The sequence below is a fragment of the Lepisma saccharinum genome, chromosome 4 (assembly GCF_977018435.1).
Source record: "Lepisma saccharinum chromosome 4, izLepSacc3.1, whole genome shotgun sequence".
NCBI lineage: Eukaryota > Metazoa > Arthropoda > Insecta > Zygentoma > Lepismatidae > Lepisma > Lepisma saccharinum.
In genome coordinates this window covers 112,178,441-112,206,250 of record NC_139232.1, presented here as the reverse complement: position 1 = coordinate 112,206,250, position 27,810 = coordinate 112,178,441, and the positions used below count along the sequence as shown (strand labels likewise).

Genomic DNA, 27,810 nt, shown 5'->3' with positions numbered 1-27,810 from the left:
TTAGTCAAGAGAGACTCATGGGACACTGTGTTAAGGTGCTGGAGTAAATCCATCTTATTTTTCTTCCTCGAAGGACAACAATTTTTATAGTAGAGCAACAGTAGTTCCTCTCTTTCTTATTTCTTTTAAATTCTTCGACATTCCTTTCATTGGGTTAAATATAAATAAAAGTATTGCTTGCATTTCTGTCATTGACGTAGACCAGGCCAGTAGGCAGGATTTCTTTGAGGGAGTGGCCAGACCCTAATATATATATATGTGTGTGTGTGTGTGTGTGTGTGTGTGTGTGTGTGTGTGTGTGTGTGTGTGTGTGTGTGTGTAGATATAGATAAGAGAGAGAGAGAGAGAGAGAGAGAGAGATTACAAAATAGTTCAAATAGTGCGAGCGCGATTCAAAAGTCATGATAATTCTGTTTAGAAAATAATATATTTATAAATTAAATGTTGCGTACTAGGAATTATTATTACAATAAAGAACATGTCTAATTGTGAGTTAAGAAAACAACAATAACAAAGAGACATTCTCGCATCTCACGATTGCAGTTCGAAAAAGTCGGGTCAGGGATTGAAAGTATCGCACTGTCCTGACTAAATCGGTGAATCGACCGTCTGCTAGCATTACATTATAAAACTAAAACCATCCAATATGCAGCCTGAAGACTTTTGCGCAAGAAACAGATTCATTTATGTAAGAACAAAATTGAAATGTTTACACATTTCTAAAATCGACGATGTTATTTTCGTAGTTATTGATAGGAGGTTCACATTTAAATATTTCAGGGTTCGAGGGGGGCATGGCCCCCATGCCCCCCCTGGATACTGGCCTGACGTTAGTGACGTAGACAGTGGGAGAGAAATTTTGGAGAATCTTTGTATTAAATTTATTATTTACATCCACCTTATGCTCAGATAGGTTTATTGACAATCGTGAACTTTTAGTTTAATAGATAATATTTGGTTTCAAACGACGGGAGAATATTGGTCTAATTTTCTTTCTTGCTCTTTTGTGAGAATATATACTTCTACAATAGCAATGGCGTTCGGAAACGGTGAGAAAAAAATGACTTGGTTTTCAAAGGCAGACAACCTTGGTAGCGTAGCTTGCTCGCGTTCAAGTGACTCACTCACGCTATTCAAGGCCGCTTCTTATCGCAAAACATTGTGCGTCGATGCACCCAGCAAGTTACGAGTGACCAGAGTCGAATTTTAAAGAGAATCTGAAGAATGATAGATTTCATCAGAGGCGGCTAGGTGGGCACTAGCTGAACATGCAATAGTTTAAGTGATAATTTCTGACAACCAAGAAACCTTATTGAGTATTGGGATAGTAATACGCGTACCCGCTCCTTTTTAACAATGTAAGCTCGAAGACAATCTGTATTCCATTTGTTTGTATTGGCAACTTGGTCAACCTGAGGTTATTATAAGGAACTATTTCCTAGATGTTCATGTAACCGTTATAAAATTACAAATAAAATATATTCACAAGCTTAGATATACTAACAACGAAGAAATAAATTCACAGTTAATTTTCAAATACATGTGTATAGAGTAATTCTAGAAGTACAGAGCTATATCAGAGTATTGAACTTCTTTTTGCAGGATAACGTTTACAATATTTTTACAATATTGACAATATTGACAATTATCAATTCTTGACGCTGAGACGATATTTTCTGCAACTACCTCTTCTCTTCAGTCCCTTCTGTTCTTCTCTTCTCCTTCTTCTCTCCCCTCCTTCTGCTCTGCTTTTATCTCATATCGCCTTCCCTACTTTTCTCGCATCTTATATCCATCCCACTCATCTCCACTCCTCGTATCTCATTTCCTGTCTTAGATTTCCGACTCCACTGCACTTTTCTCCTCTTCTTTTCGTTCTTCTCTTTTTCTCTCCTTTACTCTACTCTCCACTCTTCTCTCATTTCGTTTTCCTTCTCCTTTCTCTTCTTTGCTCCATTTTCCTCATCTCTCCTAGAATATTTTTCCATTCTCCTCACTACATCTCCTCTCCTCGTCTATCCTCTCTTTCTTCTCTCCTCTACTTTTCCTCTTCTCCTCTCGCTTTCTCTTTCTCCTGTCATTTGTCACCTCTCGTTTTCTCTCACCTCTTCTCCTTTCTGTAGACTCATCAGCGATGAAATGCTAGAAAACCTATTATTTTTCTTTCAGAAAGAATTTTGTCACTTGCGATATAATATTGATATTTTTAATACTTTTTATACACCAATACTTGTTTTTATTTCTTTCGCGTATTTTATAAATATTTATTGTGCATGTGGCAACCCTGAAATTGAGCCTAACTCTACACGCAACCCACCAACACCTTGTGTAAATTGGGTTGCCTAGTTTAAAATGTCGTTGTCCTAAAACTTTTGAGAGACACTGTACTATATTTTTTTATTGATTGATTTAGTTTATTTTATTTCGCGTTTTGTGCCTCTTGGCTAATTTGCGACGATGGGGATGAGTGATGAAATGATGAAATTGATGAATGGACATTCACAAACAACAAAGCCCGAGCGGGATTCGAACCAGAGACCCTTGGCGTCGCAGCTCGATGTGCTAACCACTCGGCCACAGGGTCCGGCTCAATTTTTTTTTCCGACTCGAAACGAGATTAAGACCTGTCCACTAAGACCGAGATGGGTATTCATAAGCCAGAACGAGGTTTTCTCTGCCTGCCTTCGTGGCGGAGTGGTCGAAGCTAGAGAGAGGTCGCAGGTTCGAACCCTAGTCAAAACATATGAATCATTGTGTTTGTCTCATCATCGTTTCCATCATTAGCTATCATCGTCTCGATTAACCTAAGAAGTAGAAAAGTGACATTAAAAGAAAAATAAACGGAACAGAAAGATTATTATGAATAAAACAAAGAGTGTTACCGTTAAAAATAATTTGTAGACACTAACACCATATCTAGACTTAAACTAAGATTAAAAATCTCCACCTTATCTATACTTAAACTAAGATTAAAAATCTCCACCTTATCTAGACTTAAACTAAGATTAAAAATCTCCACCTTATCTAGACTTAAACTAAGATTAAAAATCTCCACCTTATCTAGACGTAAACTAAGATTAAAAATCTCCACACCTTTGATAGAAGACGAGGCATAGGCACTCAGCACACATGGGGTGTAACACACCACACAAGTTTATCTTGTAAGTGCGTATAGCCGCCAGAGCCTCGTTAGACTACCAGTGTGAAGTTTCCACGGTGTGGTACATCGAAGAGAGACTGGCATCACTACACTAAGAGTCCTACAACAGCCATCACAGCCCTATCTGCCTTTACGAAAATCCTACTAACGTCCCCTGCACCTGCCTAACACCCAGGTGCTTTTATTCCATCTTCAGTTGCCCTTCCCTTCATTATCTATTTGAATCACAGTCTTATTTTTCTTCGCTTGGTTTTCATTTTTCCTGATTTGCAACACGCTCTTTCCCTTCTTTTATTTGCCTGACGTCACTGATGCATTGAACAAATGTATTATTGATTTCTCAGCCTTTTCTTTGCGCCTCTGTTTTCTTTATCTGGCACTTTATTTTCTGCTTCTTTTTCCTCGATCCCTATCTATGCATCATTTTTTAACGACACTTATCAGTTATGGAATCTTATTATGAATATATTTTCGGTATTGCTTCCTTGCAATATTTCGCTTGTGGATTAAGTCATCTAGCCGTGAAATATTCTGCCAAATGCTTGAAAAATCGGCACAGTTCATTGTGGTGCAGATCACGTGGCTGCTACACAGTCTGTAATACACTTTCATCTAAGGTGTTAACTGGAATCGTACTGGCTGCCTTTACAACTTGAGGCTAAAAAGCAACGAGTCTGTGATGATGAAACTCATTGAGTTCGGCTGACATCGTTCACTTTCGTGACTTAAGGGACCGAACGCTGCTCGCGGTAGAAGTTCATTTCGAGCAGGCGTCATCTCCAGAAAATATCATGGATTAGGGGTGTCTAAGAACCCGAAAAGTCATAATCGGGGGGAAAAAATCCCCACGAATTCCCGACTTTTCTCAATCCACAAAAGTCGGGAAATTCCAAACGGTAGTGTTTAAAAGTGGTTAATTCTCCATGTTTTCTGCACTATAAAGGTTGAAAAGGTCTGGAAAATATCAGTTTCATTCCAGAAATCCAAAAACGTTCATTTGATGCAGAAATAGTGTGTACAATTCGGGAATTTTCATAGCGTCGGGATATTTCCAACATTTTCTGTCCCGAAAATTTCCCGACTTCGTCAAAATGAGGATTTTTTAGTCATAAAACGTCAGGATTTTAAAAATTTCCCTTACCGATACTGTCCCCGACATCTCAAATTGTCATTTCTCAAGGTCAGTCGTCAGTTGAGCTGCCACCCACTATGACCAGGAAATTCTATTGTAGTCAATCTTGCTTCCTTTGCACACGGAAACTTTCAGAACTTCCTCTTCCGCGATATATTTTCCCCTCACTACATTTTACCCTTTTTCTTCTCTTTTTTGCCATTCAGCACTTTCATTTGCGTCTGCCAACTTTACTGTAGAGTTATTTTTACATCAGGGCTGTAAAAAAAATCGTGAAGCAGACGTCGTTAAACACGAGAATCTATAGGCTGATGAGTGTCAATGTACCCCAGACTCTTGTTAACAGATTTAACCGCCGCGGCTATCAATTTCAACATCGCTTGACACAAGAAGAAGAAAGAGTATGAACTTGAAGCCAACGTCACCTCGTACTCTCCACAGCTGGCAAATACTATTCGCTTTTATTGCTTGCCGAAGGGAATTATCTCCAGCAATCAATGAGAGTGTGTGGCCGTGTCGGTTTACGACCCTGCTTGTGGTTGAGACATGTTTATGCGGTGTTTGGCCATGTCAGGTATAAATCCAATAACCCCAGTTGAAAAAAAAAATATATGGAAGACAACGCGATCGAATGCTTCCTTTTCAAGATGAAGGTTTATTACGTGGTAGTTTGAGCCGTTTCAGTATTTCAGTGTTGCCAGCTGCAGTTTTTTAATACTAACTTGAACTTCGTTTACACTCTAGCGGCGACATCTGGGAATGCTGAGGGAGTGCGAAATGGAATTTAAGGGGCGCCATGTTGAAAATAAAGGAAACATGAAACATGCCTGCATACCAAATACCAATCAACTTTCAGTAGATTTCTATGAGAATATGTCAATGAAACTGAAAATCACTGCAGACAGGATTCATTTTTGCTTGCTTTGATTACAACAACCACATGTACAGAAAAGTAAATGCGGCTTCTCTTTCAGATTAGAATTAATGGCTTGCCCGATGCATACAATACAGTCATAGGCGTGCGCAGACCCTCTGATTAGGGGGAGACAAAAGCCTTGATGAAATTCCAGTCGAGAAAGAAAAACCTAATCTTATCACTAAAACAGCGATAAAATAAGTATATATACATACATACACCCATATATACATACATAATGTAGCAACATAGAGGCAGCATAACGAATAAATAAATTGTCTCTGAAATGTGCCTCGCTCTTCTTTCTCCAAACAATTGTGTTCATACATTTAAGACAAAACTGTTTAGCAGCAAGAGTCTGAAGTGCTTAGTAGTTATAACTTCTCTCTCTGGTAATTTACAAAATACGATACAGGAAACAATAAAATTGCGAGCGAGGCGACCAAGAAAATTTTTAGATCCAAATTTTTGCAAACTGAAAAAAATATTCATTTTATATGGCACAAAAAATATCATGGGCCGCCATGGCATTCTCTTCTACAATTTTTTTCATTTAGATCGTTCGGTGCTCAGGGCCAACTCCCGCCGACCTTTAGCTATGGCTCTGAACTTGACAAGACTTAAAGAAAAGAAAAAGAACTGTGTCCCCCTGCAGGTGCTCTTGGCCGTCTGGAAGAAATAATGCAAGAAAGAAGGGAAAACTAATTACATCTTAGGTATCCTTTTTATCTACTACTCTTAGATAGTATGCTAGTCTTTTACATCAATGTTTGCCCCCTTGCCCGTTTAGATTTGATTTTCGTCCAAGGTTGGGGAGGGGCAATGCTCATTGCTCCTTGTGGTTGGACCCTTGCCCCGTAGTTGCCTTGAATTTTAATCGCCATGAAAATCCTTAATCGTTTAATAACTGCGATAAGATTCCTCTCCACTAAATTTCTAGGTGAAAGTACAATAATGAAGGAGGGACATGGACGTCTGGGGTGGGGGGTAAGGATGGCCACACCTCCCTCTTAGAAATCGAATGTCAACCTAAAATATATGAACACATACTGTATAATTGATTTATATGAATGCGATAATTTCAAATTCAAATGGTGTTTTTCATGAGGCAACACTATTATCGGGATAATATATCCCATGTAAAAATACTCTGCTTATCCCTCCGTGGGAAAAATCTGCGGACGTCCATGATTGGGCGGGGCTGCCCCCCCCCCCCCCCCGTGCGGACGCCTATGAATACAGTAACAATATACAATGCCTAACATTCTACGTTCAGTATGACGACATGCTGTGGCGCAAACTTACATCAGCCTGCAGGATTGGAGGTCACCCAACAATTTGCCCGTTATTATATTTCATTTTAGCTGACTGAGTGCTAACAAAATATTTCAGAATAATTTCTTACATCTCCAATATGGTAGCTACTTTTCAATGCACTATGAAACAATAGGCTACAGGGAAAGGAAAAGTGCAAAGAAACCATGGATTACTGAAACTATGCTGGAAAAAATGGAGGAACGGAGAAAATGGAAGAATGTAAATACAGAAGAGGGAAGACATAATTACAGGATACTGAATAACCAGCTAAGAAGAGAAACTGACAGGGCAAGAGAACAATGGATGAAACAAAAATATGAAGAAATTGAAGAACTGGGAAAAAAGAGGAAGGTATGACTCGACGTATCGTGAAGTAAACTGCTTGGGCTTCCAAAAGAAGAAATGGAAAACAATGTGGATGATAGAAGACGAGGAAGGATGTGAAATCACAGACAAAATAGGAATATCGAATGTGTGGGGAAAGTACGTTGAAGAGCTCTACCAGAAAGAGAATCGCCCAGTCTGAATGTAGAAAATGAAGAAGACGTGCCTGATGATGAGAAAGGATACTATATCCTGAATGAAGAATTTGAGCAAGCACTCAAAGAAATGAGGAATGGGAAAGCAACGGGCACTGATGAAATTCCTGTTGAACTTATCAAATGCCTGGGAGATGGAAAAAGAGAAATACTGCACTTATGCAATGAAATCTATGAGAAAGGGGATTGGCCACAAGATTTCACGGAGACTGTTTTGGTACCTCTGCAGAAGAAAAGCAATGCTAGAAAATGTTCCTAGTACAGGACAATCAGCTTGATATCTCACTCGGCAAAAATTCTTCTCAGAACTCTGAACAGACGCCTATACTCGAAGGCCAGTGGCGAGTTAGAGGAAGAACAGTTTGGTTTCAGGAAAGGAAGAGGTACAAGGGATGCAATTGGTTTACTCAGGACCATTGGGGAAAGATATTTAGAAAAAGGAAAGGAGGTGTTTGTAGTATTTGTAGACCTGGAGAAAGCCTTTGATAGAGTGAATTGGGTTAAACTTTTAAAATTGGTGTAGATTGGAAAGACAGAAGACTTCTAAATAACTTATACATGAATCAACGAGTTAAGTGAGAACAGGAGACGAAATGACAGAAGGCTGTGAAATTGGAAGAGGAGTACGACAAGGATGCTTTGTTTGATATCTATTTAGAAGATATAGTGAAAAATTGTTTCCAGGGCACAGGATGTGTCAAATTGGGAGAAAAAAGAATAAAATGTATAAGATTTGCTGATGACATGGCATTATTCGCTGAGGATGAAATAACCATAAATAGTATGTTAGAAGAGTTAAACAGCAGCTGTGAGCAGTATGGGATGAAGATTAATGTAAACAAGACAAAGGCAATGGTCATAGGACGGAAACCAAGGAATATTAATGTGAGAGCAAACAGTGAAAGAATCCAGCGGGTGGATAGCTTCAAGTACCTCGGATGCACTATAAGAAGTGACATGAGCTGCAAACAAGAAGTGAAAATGAGAATCTCAATAGCAAAAGAAGCTTTCAATAGAAGAAAAAATGTTTTTCTGTGAACCCATGGACATAGGTCTAAGGAAGAGATTAGTGAAATGTTTTGTGTGGAGTGTAGCACTATATGGTGCAGAAACATGGACGTTGAGAAGAAATGAAGAGAAACGACTGGAAGCTCTTGAAATGTCGACATGGCGAAAAATGGAGCGTGTAAAATGGACGGACAAGGTAAGAAACGAAGCCGTACTGAAAAGAGTTGGTGAAAAAAGATCTATACTGGAGACCATGAAGAAGAGGAAAAGAAACTGGTTAGGACACTGTCTAAGAAGAAACTGCCTGCTAAGAGATGCCTTGGAGGGAATGGTTGAAGGAAGAAAAGTCCGTGGAAGAAAGAGATATCAGCTTATGGATGATATTAAATTAACTGGGTCGTATGCTATTACGAAGCGTATGGCAGATAACAGGGAAAGCTGGAGATTGCAGTGAAAAACCTGCCAATTAGGCAGAAAACAATGAATGAATATTATTTGCATTATCAGTGGTCACGTCGTTAGTAAAGTAAGGAAGGATAAGAGCTTTTAACCCGGATGAGGATCGATAGGACAAAAAACTCTCAAAACAAACAAAATAAGCACTAAAAGCGATGAGCATCGACAGATTTTTCATCAATCTCCAGAAATAGGCACTTAAAAAGCAATTATATTCGAAATCGGCACTTACAACTAAAATAGGCAAAAAAAGACATTATAAATATCATGCATTCTTAGAGATGGTTTGAAACGGTCTACATTCTCTGGCCAAGGAACAAGAAAGACATTTTAGGGCAAATCCTATCTTTCTATGAAATATATTATTGCATAAAATTATAAAACGAATCTCCGAGTTCAGCACACCCAATGTTTTCCAAAATTTAGCGCCAATGTTCGCTGAACCATTTACATTAGGTGTAGTGCATGTGCATCCCAGTGCCAGGCTGGTACAACCAACGGCAAAGATAATAATAGGCAAATTGTCCATCGCTAATTCCATTCTTTTCTTATTCTATGACATCCCCACGTATTTTGCCTCTATAGGAAGCAAATTACGCGCGTACCTGGTATCACGCAGTGGATAGTTTGAATGGGCCCCCATTTCCTAGAGCCATACAACTATGTACATGTACTGAGACCAATAGACCTTAGAAAATGATTATAAATTATAAGCAAAAGTATCTTTTCATGTATATTACAACCAAAGCATTATCAAGTAAATACTACTTACTAATAACAAGAATTCTAATATCACTAACGTTTATATAAATAATAAGTAAAACCTTTACTTCTTGGCACCTAAATTGACTGTGCACCCCCCCCCCCTGTATATGTAGAACTTTTCCCCAGTGTGTGTGTGCGTTGCTTCGCTACCCGAGACCAAGTGGTCGAGCGATTCTCCTGGCTCAGACAAGAGGCCTCGAGATTACGTAACGTGACGTCAGTGCATGTGATGTAGCGTTTCCAAGTTTATCGTACAGCTATTAAATGGAGGGGTGATATACTTTATCTTCTTATGTTGTTTTAAAATGTGAAATTCTGCTGATGTGAAGCAGATGTTGCCCTCTGCTTATTGACGTTTTAATTTCAATTCATGATCATCACATTGTGGAACACAGACTGAGTGGAAATGGTGATGGACAATTCGCAAACTATTTTTTTGCCGTTGGGTGTACGTACCAGGAAACTGTGTTGAACCTAGTAGTCGCTGTACGCAAGAATAGCGGTCTTCAAGTTCAGAAAACTCAACAAACGTCTGCCTACAAATTTCGACGTTCATTCGTTTCACCGCTAGACGATTCAGGTCGGGTTACATTTGATTTATTTAGCGTCGCTTTTCATCCACTTTCGGCTAATCGGGACGATGAGGATGAGTGATCGATATGATGAAGCGACGCTCACCATGCCTAGGCTAGGATTCGAACTCGAGACTCCTGGCGTCGAAGAGCGCTGTGCTAACCACTCTGCCACGGAGATTGGCAGGGCGCGCTGGACAAACGCAAAACAACCGAATACTTGCAGAACGTCTGTCCCTGCGAGCATCTCCCGTCACTGTGACCCGAAATAGTTTTGCAGTGGTTCCCGAGTTCTCCACAAAACTCCCCGCACAACCTCCAATACGAGGGATTCCAATTATCCGAAGCGGCAAGAAGGGTGCTTCGGGCGGGGGCGCGGGAAGTGACGGGGATCAGCTTGGTCAATACACGCGGAAGCCGCAACACGGAAACTTTTTTCCCCTCAGGAGGACCGAACATGTAACATGGAAAGTCCGCAGTGGGACTGTCGGGAAATCTATAGTGTCCCGACGCGGCTGCGAGGAGGAAAAAAATGTCAAAGGTCCAAAAGAACGAGAGGAAACAGACGCAATAAAGAGGATTATTACGAGATAATTGATAGACGAGGGAGCGAATATTGTCCCACAGCAGTCAAGCCAGACTCTTTGCCCAATATGTGTTGTTCGATGATATACCGAAGACCTCCGTGGAGGAGTGGTGAGTGTAAGTAACGCGCTGCTAACCTAAATCTAGCATAACTTGGCGTCCCACTTTTAAATTTTGTACAGTTATTGAGTAATATGTATGGTATACAAGTATATATATACACACAGGGTGTTACTAAAGTTCATTTCCAACGCTTAGGAGGTGATTCTACAACTGAAAATAAACACAAAAGTTCATGTGACGAAATGCCGAAAACGGCACCCATTCGGAGTCCCTCGGAACGCCCTTCGCCGCGGTCATATGGTTGGCCGTTGTGCCACTATTTGCTTGTATACATAATTTTCCCACTTCAATAACTCCGAATGGGTGCCGGTTTCGGCATTTCGTAACATGAACTTTTGTGTTTATTTTCAGTTGTAGAATCACCTCCTAAGCGTTGGAAACGAACTTTAGTAACACCCTGTATATATTCTTAAAATTTAAAAAAGACCCGTTGTTGAGAAAATGGCTACCAAAGTTTGTTTACACCACCGTCAATTGTTTTCTTACCCTCACACAGGCATGCTATATCTCGTGTGAAAGAGCCTTTCAAGACCTTTCCAACGCCATCTGATTCACTTCTATAGGTGCCCCGATTCCCGAAATATTGCAATTTAAAGATACCAAGAAATGATCAAAATCGCATATTCTGCACCCCTGCGATTTCGGAAACAAACGATATGGATCTACAATTTTGCAGGTGGCTCTTTCAGTATGCTAAAATTCACACGAATCAAAATATGTGAGGTTGAAAAGTGCCTCTTCATTGGTTGATTTAACAAGAAATAGCCCACAGGTTCCAGGTTCAAATCCTGGTACTATTGGAACATTTTGTCATTTCACGTTACTTTTTCGCCACTTTTGACAGTTCGTGACGGTGAAGGCGGGTGAGAATGAGATGGAAATGATGAACATTGATGAAAGAACGTCACTAAGAACTTCCATACTCAGGCTGGGATTCGAACATGGGAACTTCGGTTGCGAGATTGAAAGTCGGCCACATTACGTGCTCCGTCACCGAACCTTGATTAAGGCATGGATGTATCATTGTGTTTGTATAGGTATATTTTGTGCTTTTAAGGCGATTCTCAGCAACACACACAACCATACATTTTTGAATCCTTGTCCCTAGGTTCAAAACTTGCAGTACCTGAAGTTCTGTGGATGCTAGTTTAGGCAATAGACACGTACTTCTTCAAATTATAACTTAACGCCCATTTCCTTTTAGATATATATAGGTTTATTCATATTATATTTACAGAAGTTAATTCTTGGCCGTTATTCGCAAAATCTACATTTCGGTGTACCCTGTCCCCCCTTCCCGAAGAGAGTGTAGACTCGCGTAGCCACTGACTTCACGAGTAAAAAAAAAATATAACTTTCAGTACCAAAAAAGGTGGCTGAAGGAATGTGTACATATGTACCCGGTTTCCCACATGAGATGTACTATTGAATTAAATGTGAAAAAAAGATCAAGTGTGTGTATTATAAGCAAGAAAGAAAGTTAAAGTCTCCGCCGATTCATACTATCAAGAAAAATTCTTCGTTTCGCCCCATAGAGAAAAGACACCTCTTTACCTCGCCGTATTGCACCAAAACATCTGAGGCCGACTGCTCCCTTCCTTTTATAGGCCCCGCTAATCACCTAACCGTTACTGGGAACTTTCCGCTTGTCGGCTGTCCAGAGACACACCTACCTACCCAACGGCCAAGAATACGCACATACATGAATACATAGATATCCACAACATTACCAAAATACATGACACTAAAACTCGATCGATCCAATTAAATTAATTAATTAAACATATAAAATAAAAGAGGATCAAGTAATGATTCGCCTCATTACATGTTTATCCTGCCCGTCCAGTTCGTTATTCATCCTCATCGTCGCGATTTACCCAAGAGGTAGAAAAGCGACTTTATGCACAGATAGACTAATCGGGGCTGGACCTGTCATAGGAAAAGCGGGAACCTATGGAGCAAGCGAAGAAAAACAAGTATCTGAGCAAGTAATGGCTCAACCAATGAACGGGTGAGGGGGGAAAGCGAATGCACGAAGAGGAGAATGCGGCTGCAGCTACCAGCCGTTTGCAGCCTTGCGCCCTAGTTTACCCCCACTCGCTTTCTCTCCTTCTCTACCGTGATGCACGGCCTTGCTGCAAAGATTACCGGGACAGAGTAAAGTTGCAAGGAATTAACAATTACATGACAATAAACAATCAACAGTTTTAAACTTAGAACATTTTAAACCACCACTAACGGAAATCAACTAAAGTAGGAATATTACCCAGGGTTGTTAAAGGTGCAGGTATCCATAAATTCTAATGGGTTCTATTGGGTTCCGCTGGAGGACCGGAATCTATTTTCTCGCACAATTTAAATTCGGTCCCAGTTGCGTATTGTTACATTGAAAAAAGGTTCCTGGACCGTAATTAAATTGATATGGAAAAAAGGTATTGAAATACATTACTGATAAAAAGGTTCTTTACGGTCCACAACCCATTTACGGTTGCTGATTTTCTCTCCTGGACCGAAATTCAAATTATTTAAAATTCTTGGACCTTTAACAAGCCTGATGTTACCTAAATATACATGTACTTGTAAACAAGTATTGTGCCTATTCAACAGTCCCTTTCGTTCGGGACTGGTACGACAGACCCGCTCTGGTGCTATCGTGGTCAAAATCATCACAGTTACAAGTAGATTCAATGCTATCGAGGGAATAGTATTGCGTTCCCCTTCTGTTCTAACCACCGCACTGTGCGACGCCGACACAGACACACAAGGGGCATCTGGCCTGCACTTGTCTCCCGTGAGATGACACGTGGCGATGTGTGCGCGTGTGTGTACACGGAAGCTAAATTTAAACCCACTGCACAAGGGCAGGGTTAACACACCAGCTTCCCGATTCCACGTCATGCACTGTTACGAGGCGACAGATGATTGGGGCTCGTCAAAACATTGCCACAGAGACACTGTGTTGCTTGGCTCTTCCGCTGCCGATACGGATCACCATCGGATGAGCAAGAAGCAGGCACGCGATGGGCTCCTCCAAACACACTATAGTGGAGCCCAAGTTAAGAGTTCAGTATGGGCCCTTATGGGCTTTTACTTTTGAGATCACCACCCCTACACAAGTGTGTTTCTGTCAGAAACAAAAGTCGTTATCATTCGAAGAGAAAATAATAAACAAGCAAAAACCAGAGGAAATGTAAGGCTTTGATGGTTTACACCTTCCTTTGCAATTCGGACCATCAAAAAAATACGTTTTCCTTTCTTGTGTTTACCGCGATTTGGGGAGTTAAAACTAACAGCCGTCCGACGGTTGCCACTTGCTGCAAACACGTGTTGGGAAGAGGGAAGGGGGCGGGGAATGGCCAGGCAAAAGTTCGTGAATAGGCGGCTCCTGTCGGGGGTCAAGTGGTTTGTTGTTTGCCTACGCGTTTTCTCATTTTGGGTATTTCTTGAAGGAATTTATTATTATAATTATTCTACAACAGCAAAATGGCAAGGGGTGGTATTATCAAGCATAAGTGTGTCCAGAGTCTTACAAGTAAAGAGAGACAAATTGTAATAAATATAAATATACTTCAAGCAGAAAAATCCCGGTAAAAGTGTTAGTTGGACTGCAAGCGAAAATGCTGAAACGACTGGAATTTCGTTCAAAACTGTTTACAAAATTAATAGCGAAGCGATTAAAGGTCCTCTTGCAACACCAAACGAGCAGAAAAAACGTCAAGAGGTGCGCACAATGCAACGACTTCGAATATAACTTTAATACGATGCGATGTGCGGTGAAACTTCCCAGGCACATTGTATATAATACATTGCCGGATTTTTCGGGAGGAGGTTCACTTGCCCCTCCCAAAATGATGACTAAGTATTATGAAAAGTATTGAGAGCGTTATATTAAAAGATAAAAAAATGATCGAGCCATTTTTCCTAGATAGTTAAAAGAATGTCAGTCTCCTTTCTGTAATTATCCTTCATATGAGTAAAAATACAATAGAACTCCTTTTATTTCACACCTCTACTAATAATTGATTGATTGAGTTTTAAGTCCAATTTTATGCGCAGATAGGTTAGTTGGGACTGGACCTACAGTTTTATGTGAGATACGAAGTACTATGTGCCTCCAGCAGGTATCGAACCCTGGATCACTTGATTATAATGCGACTACGGAAATTCTGCTAATGCTATCCCCTTATAATCGAAGGACCCTGGGTTCAGTTTCCTGGTGGAGGTACATTCTAGGATGAATTATACATTGAAGGCTCAGTTCCGATTAGTTCATCTGACCACAAATTACACCTAGAACGAACCCTTGCAATTATATTGATGTGAATGACGTGACGTGTCCAATGGGCGTATATGCTGGTCATAACTCCTCCTTGGATAAGTATTCCTAAAAGAAGAGGGTCAACAGCAGGAGAAGATGGCATATGAGGACCAGCTACTAAAAAGTATACGTACTACCCCTCTCCCCCTTCGAAAACACTGGGCACAACACTGATATAAGGGCACTCTTTGATGTGTCGAATAAGTTGCAAATCTGCACATTATATTTCCAATATTACGTAATGCTTACAGCATATTCTGTGTACGTCCCAGAAAAAAATAATCTAGACCCGCCTATGGCTGTCGAGCTGAAGCTGTGCAAAACGAATAGAGGGACAAAACAATAAAGACACAACGAGACTTTCTGTGCGGCCTTACGAGTTGTTTGCGAGCACTTACAGGTCGGGGGGAGAGATTTGCTTTGGTGCATGCCGGTAATGAACACGGTTTTATCTCAAACAAGACCGTGTGCCGATAATGTGAAACAGGCCTCCCCGATGGCACAGTGGTAACGTCCTGGTTTGATACCCTTTGGAGGCATATAGTGGTTCGGATCCCAGTTTAAACTGTAGGTCCAGTCCCGATTAGCCTTTCTGTGCAAAAAGTGGACTTAAAGGGAAAAAACACGGCCAACGTACACGATGAAATGGACAGCAAGACGTATGACAAGTATATTCGGGAACAGTTATTTGCAAATCTCCCTCCATGGACCGTCATTACTCTGTACCACAGCCGCATGAAAGAACAGCTTCCCATCAAATCATGGCGAAAGGATTTGTATTCTTGTATTGAACAGTACCCGTTCCGTTAATCACTAACTTTTGTTGCGGCGTGTACTACAGCAGAAGTTCGATGCACGCCGGAGCCTTCTTCCACTGCGCACCATGCGGCAACACTGTCCCCATAAGCCCCATACTGAACTCTTAAGTTGGGCTCACCAATAGCTCCACCACTCGCTGTTCTTGCAATTGAAAATGGTCTTAAACCAAGAGCTCACCCGCTCTCGGTTGCCGGCTCGTGATGCAAGATGCATCAATAAACAATATTATGTAATGTATAGGGCGTGCGAGCTCCAAAAACTTCTCACTCATAGATCCTGAAGCCCGGGATCCGGTACATGCTAGATCACCACACATTACAGCATATCACCTAAAATTGTAATACAAACAATATATAACGGAAGATACTTATTCACGTGGAAAAATGTATAGCATTGTACTGTCTACAAATGTAATGTAATGTAACTCAATTTATTAACTATGTTATTTAATCTTGTATTGTTTTCTTTTTATTTTCAGTCTTATGTATCTGCAATTATCAATAAAATAGTAGCGCACAACGATAACAGGGGAACCGTAATTCGAGCAAAAGACGTCCCAGTTTATTGCAGAGGCACTGGGACAAGCGTATGCCCTCGAATGCATACGGGTGGAGGTTTGGTTGTATTCGGGGGTTCCCCCCTTATTGTTCTTGCAATTGACCGGGGATCAGAATGATCAATCTTTAACAATTCCAACACGGAGAGCATCCTTAATACACACTAAACATGCATCAAATATTTTGACTATAATGACACGTTTAGGCGCGTCCACTGTAATGTGTCATTTGACACAAAAATGTTGATGCATTTAGGTGGATCTTTTGACACATTTATTTTGATGCGTGTAAGTGCATAATCAATAATTTACACATTTTTAATGTGTCATTGGAGTAAAAAATTATGCACTTTTGTGTGTCAACTAACTCGAAAAAATCTGGACATGTAATAATATTAAACTAAATGAAGGGCCAGGGGGAAAAACGATGAATGTTCATTCGAGACAATTTGCCAGGAAATGAAAAACAAAGTATTTCTTTCCATAAGAACGTTAATATATGCCAAAATAATAATGCGTTTTTCAGGCACTTCTCATCGTTTCCCAACCAAGGCCGTTCTCATTCTTATAGTACAGCTTCTGAACTATCAGATGGCGTTGCGATCTCAAAATGGGCGAAAAATCGACATTCATCGTTTTTCCCCCTGGCCCTTCAAATTCTTTTGTAATATTGTGTTTCAGTAGAGTGACAACCTAAAAACCTAAGTACTTAGAGTGACTGGCGATCAGGGTTTGTTAAAGGTACGGGAAATGTTAAATAAATTCAATTCCGATCCAGGGGAGAAAATCAGCAACCGTAAATGGGTTCTGGACTGTAAAGAACCTTTTTACCAGATCAATTTAAATACGGTTCAGGAACATTTTTCAGACTCAATTTAAATTCGGTCCAGTTTCTCCGGCTCCATATAAATTTGGTCCAGGTACCTTTTCTCCGGCTTAATTTAAATACGATCCAGGACCCTTTTTTCAATTAAACGAAACGCAACTAGAACCGAATTTAAATTGTGCCAAAAAAAATGTTCCCGTCCTGTTACGGAACCAAATACTCGTAACTAACCCGTTAGAATGTATGGATTTCTAGATTCTTTATAATCCCAGGGTTGTTAATTTCCAGGAATTTAAAATAAATTCATTTCCCGTCCGGAAGAGGAAATTAGCAAGCGTAAATGGATTCTGGGCAATAAAGAACCTTTTTATGTATAAAGTATTTCAATTCGATACAGGAACATTTTTTCCGGATCAATTTAAATTCCGTCCAGGAACTTTTTCTCAATGGAACAAAACGCAACTTGAACCGAATTTAAATTGTGGGAGAAAAAAGGTTTCGGTGCTGCAGCGGAACCCAATAGAACCCATTACAATTTATGGATACCTGCACCTTTAACAACTCTGCTTACGATATTGACAAGATCAAAATTTTCAAACGAAAACAGTAAATAACAAGGGAAAAACAAAAGTGGTAAATACAACCTCCCTTTAAAATGACCTCCGATTACAATTTTTATCTTTGAACAACTTAAATCAAGGGTTAAAAACGGTAATTGCAAATTATTTTACAGCGTGTCCCACCTCTACAAAGTATCTATATGATACTATCCACTTCTACAATTTCAGCCCCTTCCGAAAAGAAGTCCTGCGTACGCTGGTCCTCAGAGTAAACCCAATTGAAGATATAACAAGCAGGAGCGTATATTCTAGGGTATCTGCGAAGCCTGAAGCCTAGAGAATAAAATATTGGAGAAAAATCGATCAGAAATTGTAAATAATATTATTCATATCAGTGAGATGATGATGCTAATTCTGGAGTTGGCAACCTGATTTCTTAGGAGTTGGCAACCTGATTTCTTATGAGTTGGCTACCTGATTTCTTATTAGTTGGCAACCTGATTTCTTATGAGTTGGCTACCTGATTTCTTATAAGTTGGCAACCTGATTTCTTATGAGTTGGCAACCTGATTTCTTATGAGTTGGCAACCTGATTTCTTATGAGTTGGCAACCTGATTTCTTAGGAGTTGGCTACCTGATTTCTTATGAGTTGGCAACCTGATTTCTTAGGAGTTGGTTAATGTATTTATATTCATAGGACCACGTGACATAGTGAGATAGCCCAGATCTTGGTCTCAGTATACGCCACTGACAATAAACATTCACTCATATTTCTCCAGCCATTGAACTCACGCCATGCCTCTGTAATTTAGATCAATGTTTGACACATAAAAATGTTTAAATTTGTTGAAAACAATAACCACGGCATTTGCTAACTAGTCGATTATTTTTGGGGTAAATATTTGTCAAATGACTGCTTTTTGGATTAACATTATGCATAGACCTCGGTGAAATTGTTACCCGATACCTGAGAACCCATGCCAGGCCGAATATACGCACCTCACAAAATGATAGACATTGTCGCTTATTGTCTGTGTAAGGAACCTAATTGATATTTGTTCTTGACGTCTCAACGTGTTTGTTTTATCAATGGTCATGAAAATAAAACGTCATATTTACATGCAGAGTTGCAAAAAGGACAGCGTATTTTAATGGGTGCTTTTCCTCCGATATTGTTTGTTACCTAACCTAATTTCCAAATAAATTTTAGCTGTAGTGATTTTGATCAAAACTTGCTCAAACATAGTTACAAAATGAATTTTATTTCAGGTCTCTAGCTTTATACTAATATACTCTATACTAATGTTTTATGAGGTATTGGGTTTTCGTAAACGGCTACATGTGCCAAACATGCCATATTCGCCACACTTAGTGTTGCCCACGAGACGAGACTTTGGACTGTCTCGTCTCGTGGAAATGCTGTGAAATGCTGTCTCGTCTCGAAAATATTCGTTTGTCAAAGGGACACATGATCAATCTCGCCTCGTCTCGAATTTTTAAAAGCCTGTCCCGTCTCGTCCCGTGGGCAACACTAGCCACACTGGAAAAATAATCGTCCCAGGTGAACTAGAGCAGAAAAAAATCAAACACTGTTATGAAATTTTCTCATATGGTTATGCAATTATTGATTGAGTTGGTGTTTTAAGTCTACTTTATGCACAGTAAGGCTAATTAGGACTGGACCTACAGTTAAGTGGGATCCGAACCGCTATGTGTGTCCAGGTCATGCAATTATTAAATTAGACGATCTGATAGGAGGGGGTTAGCAAAGTGTAATTTTGTTTCCCAACATTTCTCCATTATGGACTTTGGCCTTCTTGATAATTATCACAATAGTAATTTTTATCTATTTTCAAAGTTGAGTTCATGTTTGAAGACTATTTTGAAACCTACCTCTAAATTTTAATTTATTTTCTTTAGCCCTAAGAGAGATTTTTTTGTATTGTACGTTTGTGTATTGTACGTTTCCAAAGATGTTTTCTCATTTCTTAAGACAAAAGCAAATTTTAAACGTATGAATGAACGATTCTAAATTTTTGTCGGATGGTACCTCTGCAAACTTTACATCCCTGCTTCTCCTAAACCAAATGTCCAAGAATATTAAGAAATGGTTATTTTCGTAACGTCCACTTGAGGAAAAATGTAGAAAATTTAAAGATAATCTGAGATGTTGGGTTTCAATGGCCGTAGGAGTTGACCCGAAGGCCACTTTGTTCCTAGTATGTTGTTGTCTGATCTCCTAGTCGTGATTATCCCAATGGTAAATAAACCTCTGAACCAATTTTTCAGTAACCAACACCTAGAAAATCGACAACAGTCACAGAAAATATTCTGTGAGCGTGAAGGAACGCATTTTACACGGCAACACTTTATATCCGACCCTGCTGTTAACGTGAATTTCGAACGTTATTCACTCGCATATCCTTCCTATTTGCGTACCACCTAACACAGTAGTTCGGATTTTACTCTAAACCGTATCCAGTCCCGATTAGCCTACCTGAGCAGAAAATGTACTTTAAAAAACTTTGATGAAACGACAAAACTCCTGAATCACGTAAAAAAAATCGCGAAAATGCCTTTGTTTTCAGTCTTCTAGAATTCGTTGCTCAAGAACCACTGCGAAATATTGATATTTTTCAGGGAAATATTGTGAAAAGCATTTCTCGCGTCTTACAAACATCAACTGGATTGATTTAATGTTTCAAGACCCTTGTGCGAGTATGCATGGAAAAGCATACAAATGTAGGTCAAACAAGCACGGAACTGATGTAAATGTACAAAGAGCAAAACATACGACATGAAATGAAGGAAATAGAAGCAAACTAATTGCCAATGCACACTAGAAAGCTACCCCGCTTTGACAACATTGTCTTGAAAATACGTACAATTCAGGCGCGGTTGGCCCTATAGCGCACAGGATCAGTGAACCCCCAGTAATATACGATAATCACCTCGAGAATGAACAATGAACAATGTCTTTAAATTTTCACATTATTTCGCTAAAAATTCTACACAATAAGTCATGTATTTGTGCCCGTAACACGGCGAACTCTCTTGCTGAGAAGAAGAAACCGCGAATCGGCCGCCCTGATACAGACCCTCAGTTGAACCCCCACAGGACAGCTCGTGCCATTGTGAAAGCTTCGTGCGGGAGCAGAAGCGCGAGGAGGGTATAGGACAAAATACATGGGAGATGAGATTTGCAGAACCTATGTTCAACCCAACGGTCATGCGCAGTTCGTTCTCTCGCAGAAGGCGCGGGACAAGGCTCCTTTCTCGCTGCTTCCTCCCTTCCAGTGTTGCTGCGTGCGGTTCAAGTTTGAAGCGCACACATTACATATTCAATCTTCTCTTGTATCATTTTTGCACCAAACTTCTTAGAATAAATGCAAGATTGTGTCAGAGATGGATGAGTGGAAACAAATAGAAGCTGGAATTAGATGCGATGAATTAAAATAAAGGAGATACATTACCAAAATACCTTGTGCATGCATTCAGAGGTTTTTCCTTAAAGGTGGAAACACTTCGGGTTCGCGAAAGAGAAACAATGGCGCGAAGACGTGACTCGCTGTCGCTCGGTGTCAAAGTCTCAAGTTTTTTAGTTTTTGAAGTGCTTGGATACTTGTTGGAAAGTATTAAGTGATGCTGCGAGTGAAACGAGGGATGGACTTTACCTAGGTTATGTCATTTGATGCAGTGTAGGCGTTGCTGTCCGCGCAGGTAAGAAATGACCGATAGAAATGCACATAATTAACGTAAACAAACTTCCTTGTCCACTGAAAAAAAGCGTGTGCTGGTCGACCAGCCCCAAATTTGAACAAACCTGTCGCGTATAAATGAAAGGGTCTCAGGTTCGATTTCTAGTATGCGCATGCCATTAGTTGCCATTTCCCTTTAACAAATGTAGGACCAGTTCTGATTAGTCAGCATGGACGTCCGGAAGGGGAAAAGGGGGCCGCCCCCCCATGGAAATTGAATGTAAACCAAAAATTATATATTACACGCATATAATTTAATTTCAGTCACAGTAATTTTTGGTAATTATTATAAAAGCGTTGCAGTAACTTTAGACTGAAGGAGTGTTTTTTGCTCCTCGTGGGGAAAAAAATATATTACTTGCCCCTACTTGAGGATGTCCATGATATTCCAACAAAACTCAACTTTTTTCATAAAGGCACAATTTATTGTAGTTTCAGCCCTAAATTTATTCGCACACCCCTACAACAAAACCTTATACTCCCAGATAAAAATAATTCTTGACAAAGCTTTTAAACCCTCCCCCATCCTTTTGTTGGGCGAAGGAAGTATATTTTGCGGAAAGTGAATATATGTCACATCACTTCAGTGAACCCCCGGGTAAATAATGCACGAGCCGCGCCTGGTACAATTAATCATTGCCTTCAAGTGCTTAAATTTCGGTACTTGTAAAAAGAGCCATGTCTGTGTCACTCAACGAAAATTCTGCCAGGAAAGAAAGTGTGCAAGGGCACTGCAAACGTGAGGTTTAGATATTTTGGATTTAGAACGTTCTTCTTTGCTTTATTTCCATATTTTTGTATTTAACACCATCTAATCTATGAGCTAGGTGAAAAACGTGAAACGAAGTCAATCACCGAGGCTGGCATTTGTCTAATCATCTTCGTGAAGTTCCTTTATTTCACAATTTATTTTATAATTATACCCACAATGAAAAAATAATGACAAAAGTCGCATAGTAATGTTATCACGATATTGCCAGTCTCTTGGGACGAATCAAGAGTTATCGATGAATCAAATGCATCCTCCCTAAAAGAAAATATGAACTTTCCTAGACATGTCGCAACAGGAACAGCGTCTGGGTACCGTTAATTTCCACTAGAGGCGCCACAATCATCGTTGACGTAATTTCATTTCATGGTCCTGTATATTGTGCCAATATTTTAAGCGATACATAGACAAGTTATTTTGATATCCTTTTCTTTTTATATGTTACGTGTTTTTAAGAAACGGTATTCTATTGATGCTGGCGTAGATACTATCAACTGCTTCGTTGGCGTTTTGTTTAAATTCTTCAACCTCAGTGCTGACAACTTATAAGAACTTGTGGGGGCTCGAGCCCGCAGAATAATTTGCCTATTATTATATTATATTTTAGTCATGAAGTTCTAGTGCTTAAAAAATATTTCATTATACACGTAAAGAATTCTCTACTTAATTACTGACGACTGGGTGTTATCAAAATATTTCATACAATTTTGTTACATCTCAAATATGATACTTTTTAGCGTCATTATTTTCACGATCCTTGGTCATGTCGTTGTTTAAAAGGTAAGGGAGGATAAGAGCTTATAACCAGGATGAGGTTCGATAGATTGATTGATTCAATTGCTATATACTTCGATTCTTGTGCCACTTTTGCCTAATTTGCGAAGATGAGGATGAGTGATGATATGATAAAATTGATGAAGGGACACTCACAAAGAACATCCATGCCCAGGCCGGGATTCGAACCCCGCACCACCGGTTACGTGGAGCGCTGTGCTAATCACTCCGTCATGAAAATCCCCTGGCAGCAGGGGAAGATGAACCAAAATACAAAATAGGATAAACATAGATTTTTCGTCATATTCCCGGATTAAATGCTCAAAAAGCAGTTATTTTCGAAACAGGCACTTATGAATAAAGTAAGCAAAATAAGCCACAATAAAATTTAGAAATGGCCTGAAACTTAAACATAGAAGCCTACATTTTCTGGCCAAGGAACAAAATAGGCATTTTCAGGACATCATCGGCATACTTATGTTATATATATTATTGCATAAAATTAAAAAAAAATCTCAGAGTTCAGCCCACCGCCAAATATTTTTCAAATATTGGCGCCACTGCCTCAAGCTGTAAAACTGAGTGAATGAGCATAGCGATGAACAATTTGCATCGTAATATTTATGCACTCTACTGTACAAGCAGTACAATATTAACGAATTGAAAATTTAAAAATATAATTTGTTGATTGAGAGCGAATACTGAGAAAGTACAAAAAGGGGGGGGGGATTTTGCCCGACCTTCGAAAAAATGTGCCTGTGGTGGGAAGGTAGATGTTGCCCACTCTTGGATTTCTGGATCCACAGTACTTTAGTGCCATTAGAAAAAAAAACACTAAAATTATTTTTTTAAAAAATGTTTATTGCGACGAACACTGACTGGCGTACCCTTGCCAGCGACTAGTTAAAATTTAGGTAAATTCCAGGTTTCCACAATGAATATAGAACATTTCAATGCTATTTTATGGTGTACAAAATTCGTTGTTTTAAGTTTATTATTATTTAGAATGTTTGACTTCTGCTGGCTTGGAAGCATTAATGCTTGTTACTAGCTTTAGTACTCAGAAATACGAGCAAAAGAACACGTCTGGGTTACAAAATTTTTCAATGCAGGCTTTCCCAGGATGCGTATTTGCGAGAAAATAATTACATGCAACTGTTACACTTACGTATTAAGATGATAAAGGGCCTCCATGTGACGTCACCTAACGGAGCTCGTTGAATTTATCAGTGGGTCCTACCTATATAAATTTCACCTTGATACAGGGACATTCAGCCATACGTTAGCCGTGATGGATTGGATCCAAATGACCTTGGCCGATATAGACGTTGAAGTCAGTCACATGAACAAAACACTATCGCGAAGGATTAACTACAGCGCCTAAGGAAGATCCTACGAACCCTCCATCTGAGATAAGCTGCAGGTGTTGTGTGTCGAATGAGAACACAGACCACAACACGAATTAGCATTCAACACACTCTTCACATGCTACATCGAACGTTCAAACACTGCTGGCCAATAGTTTCACTTTTCAAAAATGAATACCTAGCGTGTTGAGCTTACTGTTTTGGCTTCGTTAGCACGTGTTGCGGAATATTATGTACTGGAGCAAAGAAAGTGAATGCATTTGCATTGATTAGCTTAGACAAGGGGGAAAAAACTGTAACCTATTTGTTAAGTAAATTCACACGAGAGGTTATAATGTAAACACGGAAAGAGTTTTACATAGTAATGGAAAGTAGTGCTTCACATCTATATAATGTGTGTGACACCCAAGTCATGAACACACAACACACCTAACACTACACCGGCGACACTTAAAATGACTCGCTGACTGAATGATGCTGTATTCCAATCGAAGAAAATTTTGCATTTAAAAGCTAAATTCCATGATGTGACATCACGGTTGTCAATTGTTTTATTTTTAAGTTCTAAACGTGGGAAAGATAAGCATAAGGAGCAAGAGAAACAGTTTCAAGACAGTAAACGTCGCGGTACCCTGTCAAAGTATTGTTTTATTGACTGCTTGATTTGGTTTATATTACTTTACATTTCGGCCTGGTTTGGCTAATCGCGACGGTATGAGCGATGATATGATGAAATTGGTGAAGGGATACAAAGAATGCCCATGCCCAGGCAGGGATTCGAACCCGTGACCCTTGTCATAGCGCGATTTGATTACCAGTCCGCTACAGTAGCCGGCCTTGGTGCCATATTAAATCAGTATTATTGCCAGTTTGCAAAGAAATAGACCTAAAAGTTTGCTTACTCGCTTCGCGTGCAATACGACCCGTTCTGCAAGAGTCACATTCTTTAGAAACATGTGATATATGCAACTTGTTCGTGACGATGTGCTGCGCAAGTTGTCTCCAATGACAAAAAGTGCGCGCATGGCGTTTTGTTGAAGTGATGATGAAGATATATACTGCAGTTGCATTCACCGACAAAATATTTATCAGATGATGTTCTAGTATATTTACAGCACAAATGCATTATTTTTTATATGCTATTATATTAGAATTCTATTGTATTAACGGTTCTTGCATGATGCAATAGTAATCATTATATTGCATAGTTCAACAGGACAGAAATGCGCATTTCGTACTTTTGTGGAATATCGGTGTAAGTTAAGAGAATAACATTGGTCCCATTGGGAGGAAGCACTTTATTCGACTCTGTTAACTTCCTATTGTAGAATATGCTCTTTGGTATGAGATGGCTCCATACTTTGTATATGGCCTGCCCACTCCAGCCTTTTTTACTTTGATGAAAATTAATATGCGTGTTTCTTTTAGAAGGTGGAACATTAAAATATCTACACCGGGAGCGAGACTGAGTCTTATTGACTAACCTTAAAACAATCGTAAAATCATAATTGAATAATGAGCAAAATATATTTTCTATGGTTGAGCTGGTGAACACCAGAAGTTGCTAGTGGGAAGAATATTACGCTTAGTACCTTTCCGGGAAGAACATGGAGTGAAAACTTTCACGCACAATAGCATGGCCCAAAGTACTCCCCTGCTATTCTCAAGTTAAATTGGGCATATACTTCTCTTTATAGTAACAACTAACAAAATTACGTAAGTATATAAATGCATTCTGAAACTACAACGGAAGTCTGATACTGTACAAGGGCAAACATCAAAAGGGAAATGTACGCGACAGCACGGAATACAGGCCATCCAGATTACCTGGGCGAGGCTTGTTTCAAAACGCCAATATTTTTCAGACAGTTCACAGTAGAAAAAGAAAAACGATAACAGTGTCTGTGTATATAAACACACGTTATACACCCTCTACGGAGATATTTATTTACACGAGTTGTATTTCCACACCAGTAGCCGCGACTGGGTGCCAAATATGGGAGAGAAGGACAGTTTATTTTTTATCTTCGTAGACAAGGCTATGCATTAAGAGTTAGGTGCGGGGCAAAAGTGGCTAAATGTGTGAGGGGCAACTGCCCACCATCCCCGGCACTGCTCTTCACTTAATAATTGTTTTCTTGCATTTTATTTTTTGCTCATAACAAGTTTGTTTTGAGTCTACCACTAATGCAATGTGCGTCAACTGGGGATGGAACCCGAAACTGTTCGATTACAAGGCGACAGCGTTAGCTACTGCTCTATCCGGAAGGCCATCACTTTACTAATCTTCCAGCTCTTCAACGTACATTGTTACTCATCCCCTAGTATTATTGCCTATTAAAATAATTATGTATAAAGTTGTACCATCTTTTAAGAAGTTCCGTACAATATTAATTTACAAATGTCACGAAAATTATTTTTTTTAAAAAAAGTACATCAGGCAAATTGAACTTGTTATTGTCTAGATACATGGGTGTCGTTACCGGGGGGACTGGACGACGCTCCGAAATAATCCTGAAAATATGTATATACTAGATATTGTTGTAATATATAGACACAAGTTTATCATTGGGTCGTTTCGGCGAATAGGTACACCAAAACATTCTTATGATATGAAGGGATATTATGGAAGAAGAATTGTGAGACATTGGGTGTGGGGGAGGGAGATGTTTAGACCCGTCTACCTACAAATTAGAGCATTCTCGTACTTACTCTAAGCATCTCGGCGGTTTAAAAGATACGTCAATGCGATATGTCGTGTCCGTATGCAACTTCACAGTCTTGGGTTGCTTGAACCGTTGTCCGTCCATCTTACAGTACACTGGTCCACCGTTCGGTTCCTTCTTCATGGAAAGGGTAACTTTGAAGGTTCCCATCGAATCCATTTCTGTTTTCGTGAGCGTCGGGAGGGAGGGAAAGCCCAGATGTTTATATTCCCTGCTTCGCACCTCGTGGACGACCTCAAGACATGATTTTTCTAAAAAAAAAATTCACCACCGGTCACCACACACGCACTCGCGCACACTACCCCATCGTCCGGAATCCCGTTTGTTTGTTGACACCTCGACCCGGTGCGTAACCCGTCACGTGGTCCGCTCGGCGTCTCGCGCGGCTGTGTCAGGCGAAGGCGCCGTCCCGGCAGCCGCGTCGCTGCGTCGTTGCCAAACTTCCGCCTCACCGTCCGAAGGTGGGAACGTTCGACGGAGCGCCCGACCCTGGCAGTGCCTAGTCCGCAATGAACGCCCCCCGGCGGTCGCCGCGTGCAGTGTTGCAGCACGCGGACTGGATTGCCAGTCGGTCACATGCCGCGCGTGCACGGTGCGAGAGGAACACGCGTACGGGCTCTCCTCGGTTTATTGATCGATTGATTTGTTGTTTTAAGTCCACTTTATGCACAGTAAGGCTGATCGGGACTGGACCTGCAGTTTAAAGTGGGATCCGAACCATATGTGCCTCCATCGGGTATCGAACCCGGGACGCCTTGTTTAC

General features: G+C 40.1%; 1 protein-coding gene across 6 annotated transcripts in view; it reads right to left on the bottom strand.

The window, feature by feature from the left end:
- The window catches only part of LOC145986771 (CB1 cannabinoid receptor-interacting protein 1-like), a 159,872-nt gene extending 132,327 nt beyond the window's left edge, over nucleotides 1-27,545 (bottom strand). For 3 of the 6 annotated variants that reach the window (XM_083121159.1, XM_083121162.1, XM_083121163.1), the window contains exon 1: nucleotides 27,034-27,545. In XM_083121159.1, the coding sequence (XP_082977285.1) occupies nucleotides 27,034-27,206 (173 nt within the window). In that variant the 5' untranslated portion in view covers nucleotides 27,207-27,545. Of the gene's footprint in view, nucleotides 1-24,122; nucleotides 24,248-27,033 lie in introns of those variants that run through there. The other 3 variants (XM_083121164.1, XM_083121167.1, XM_083121160.1) reach the window with 2 other exon arrangements.
- Nucleotides 27,546-27,810: the final 265 nt, after the last annotated feature.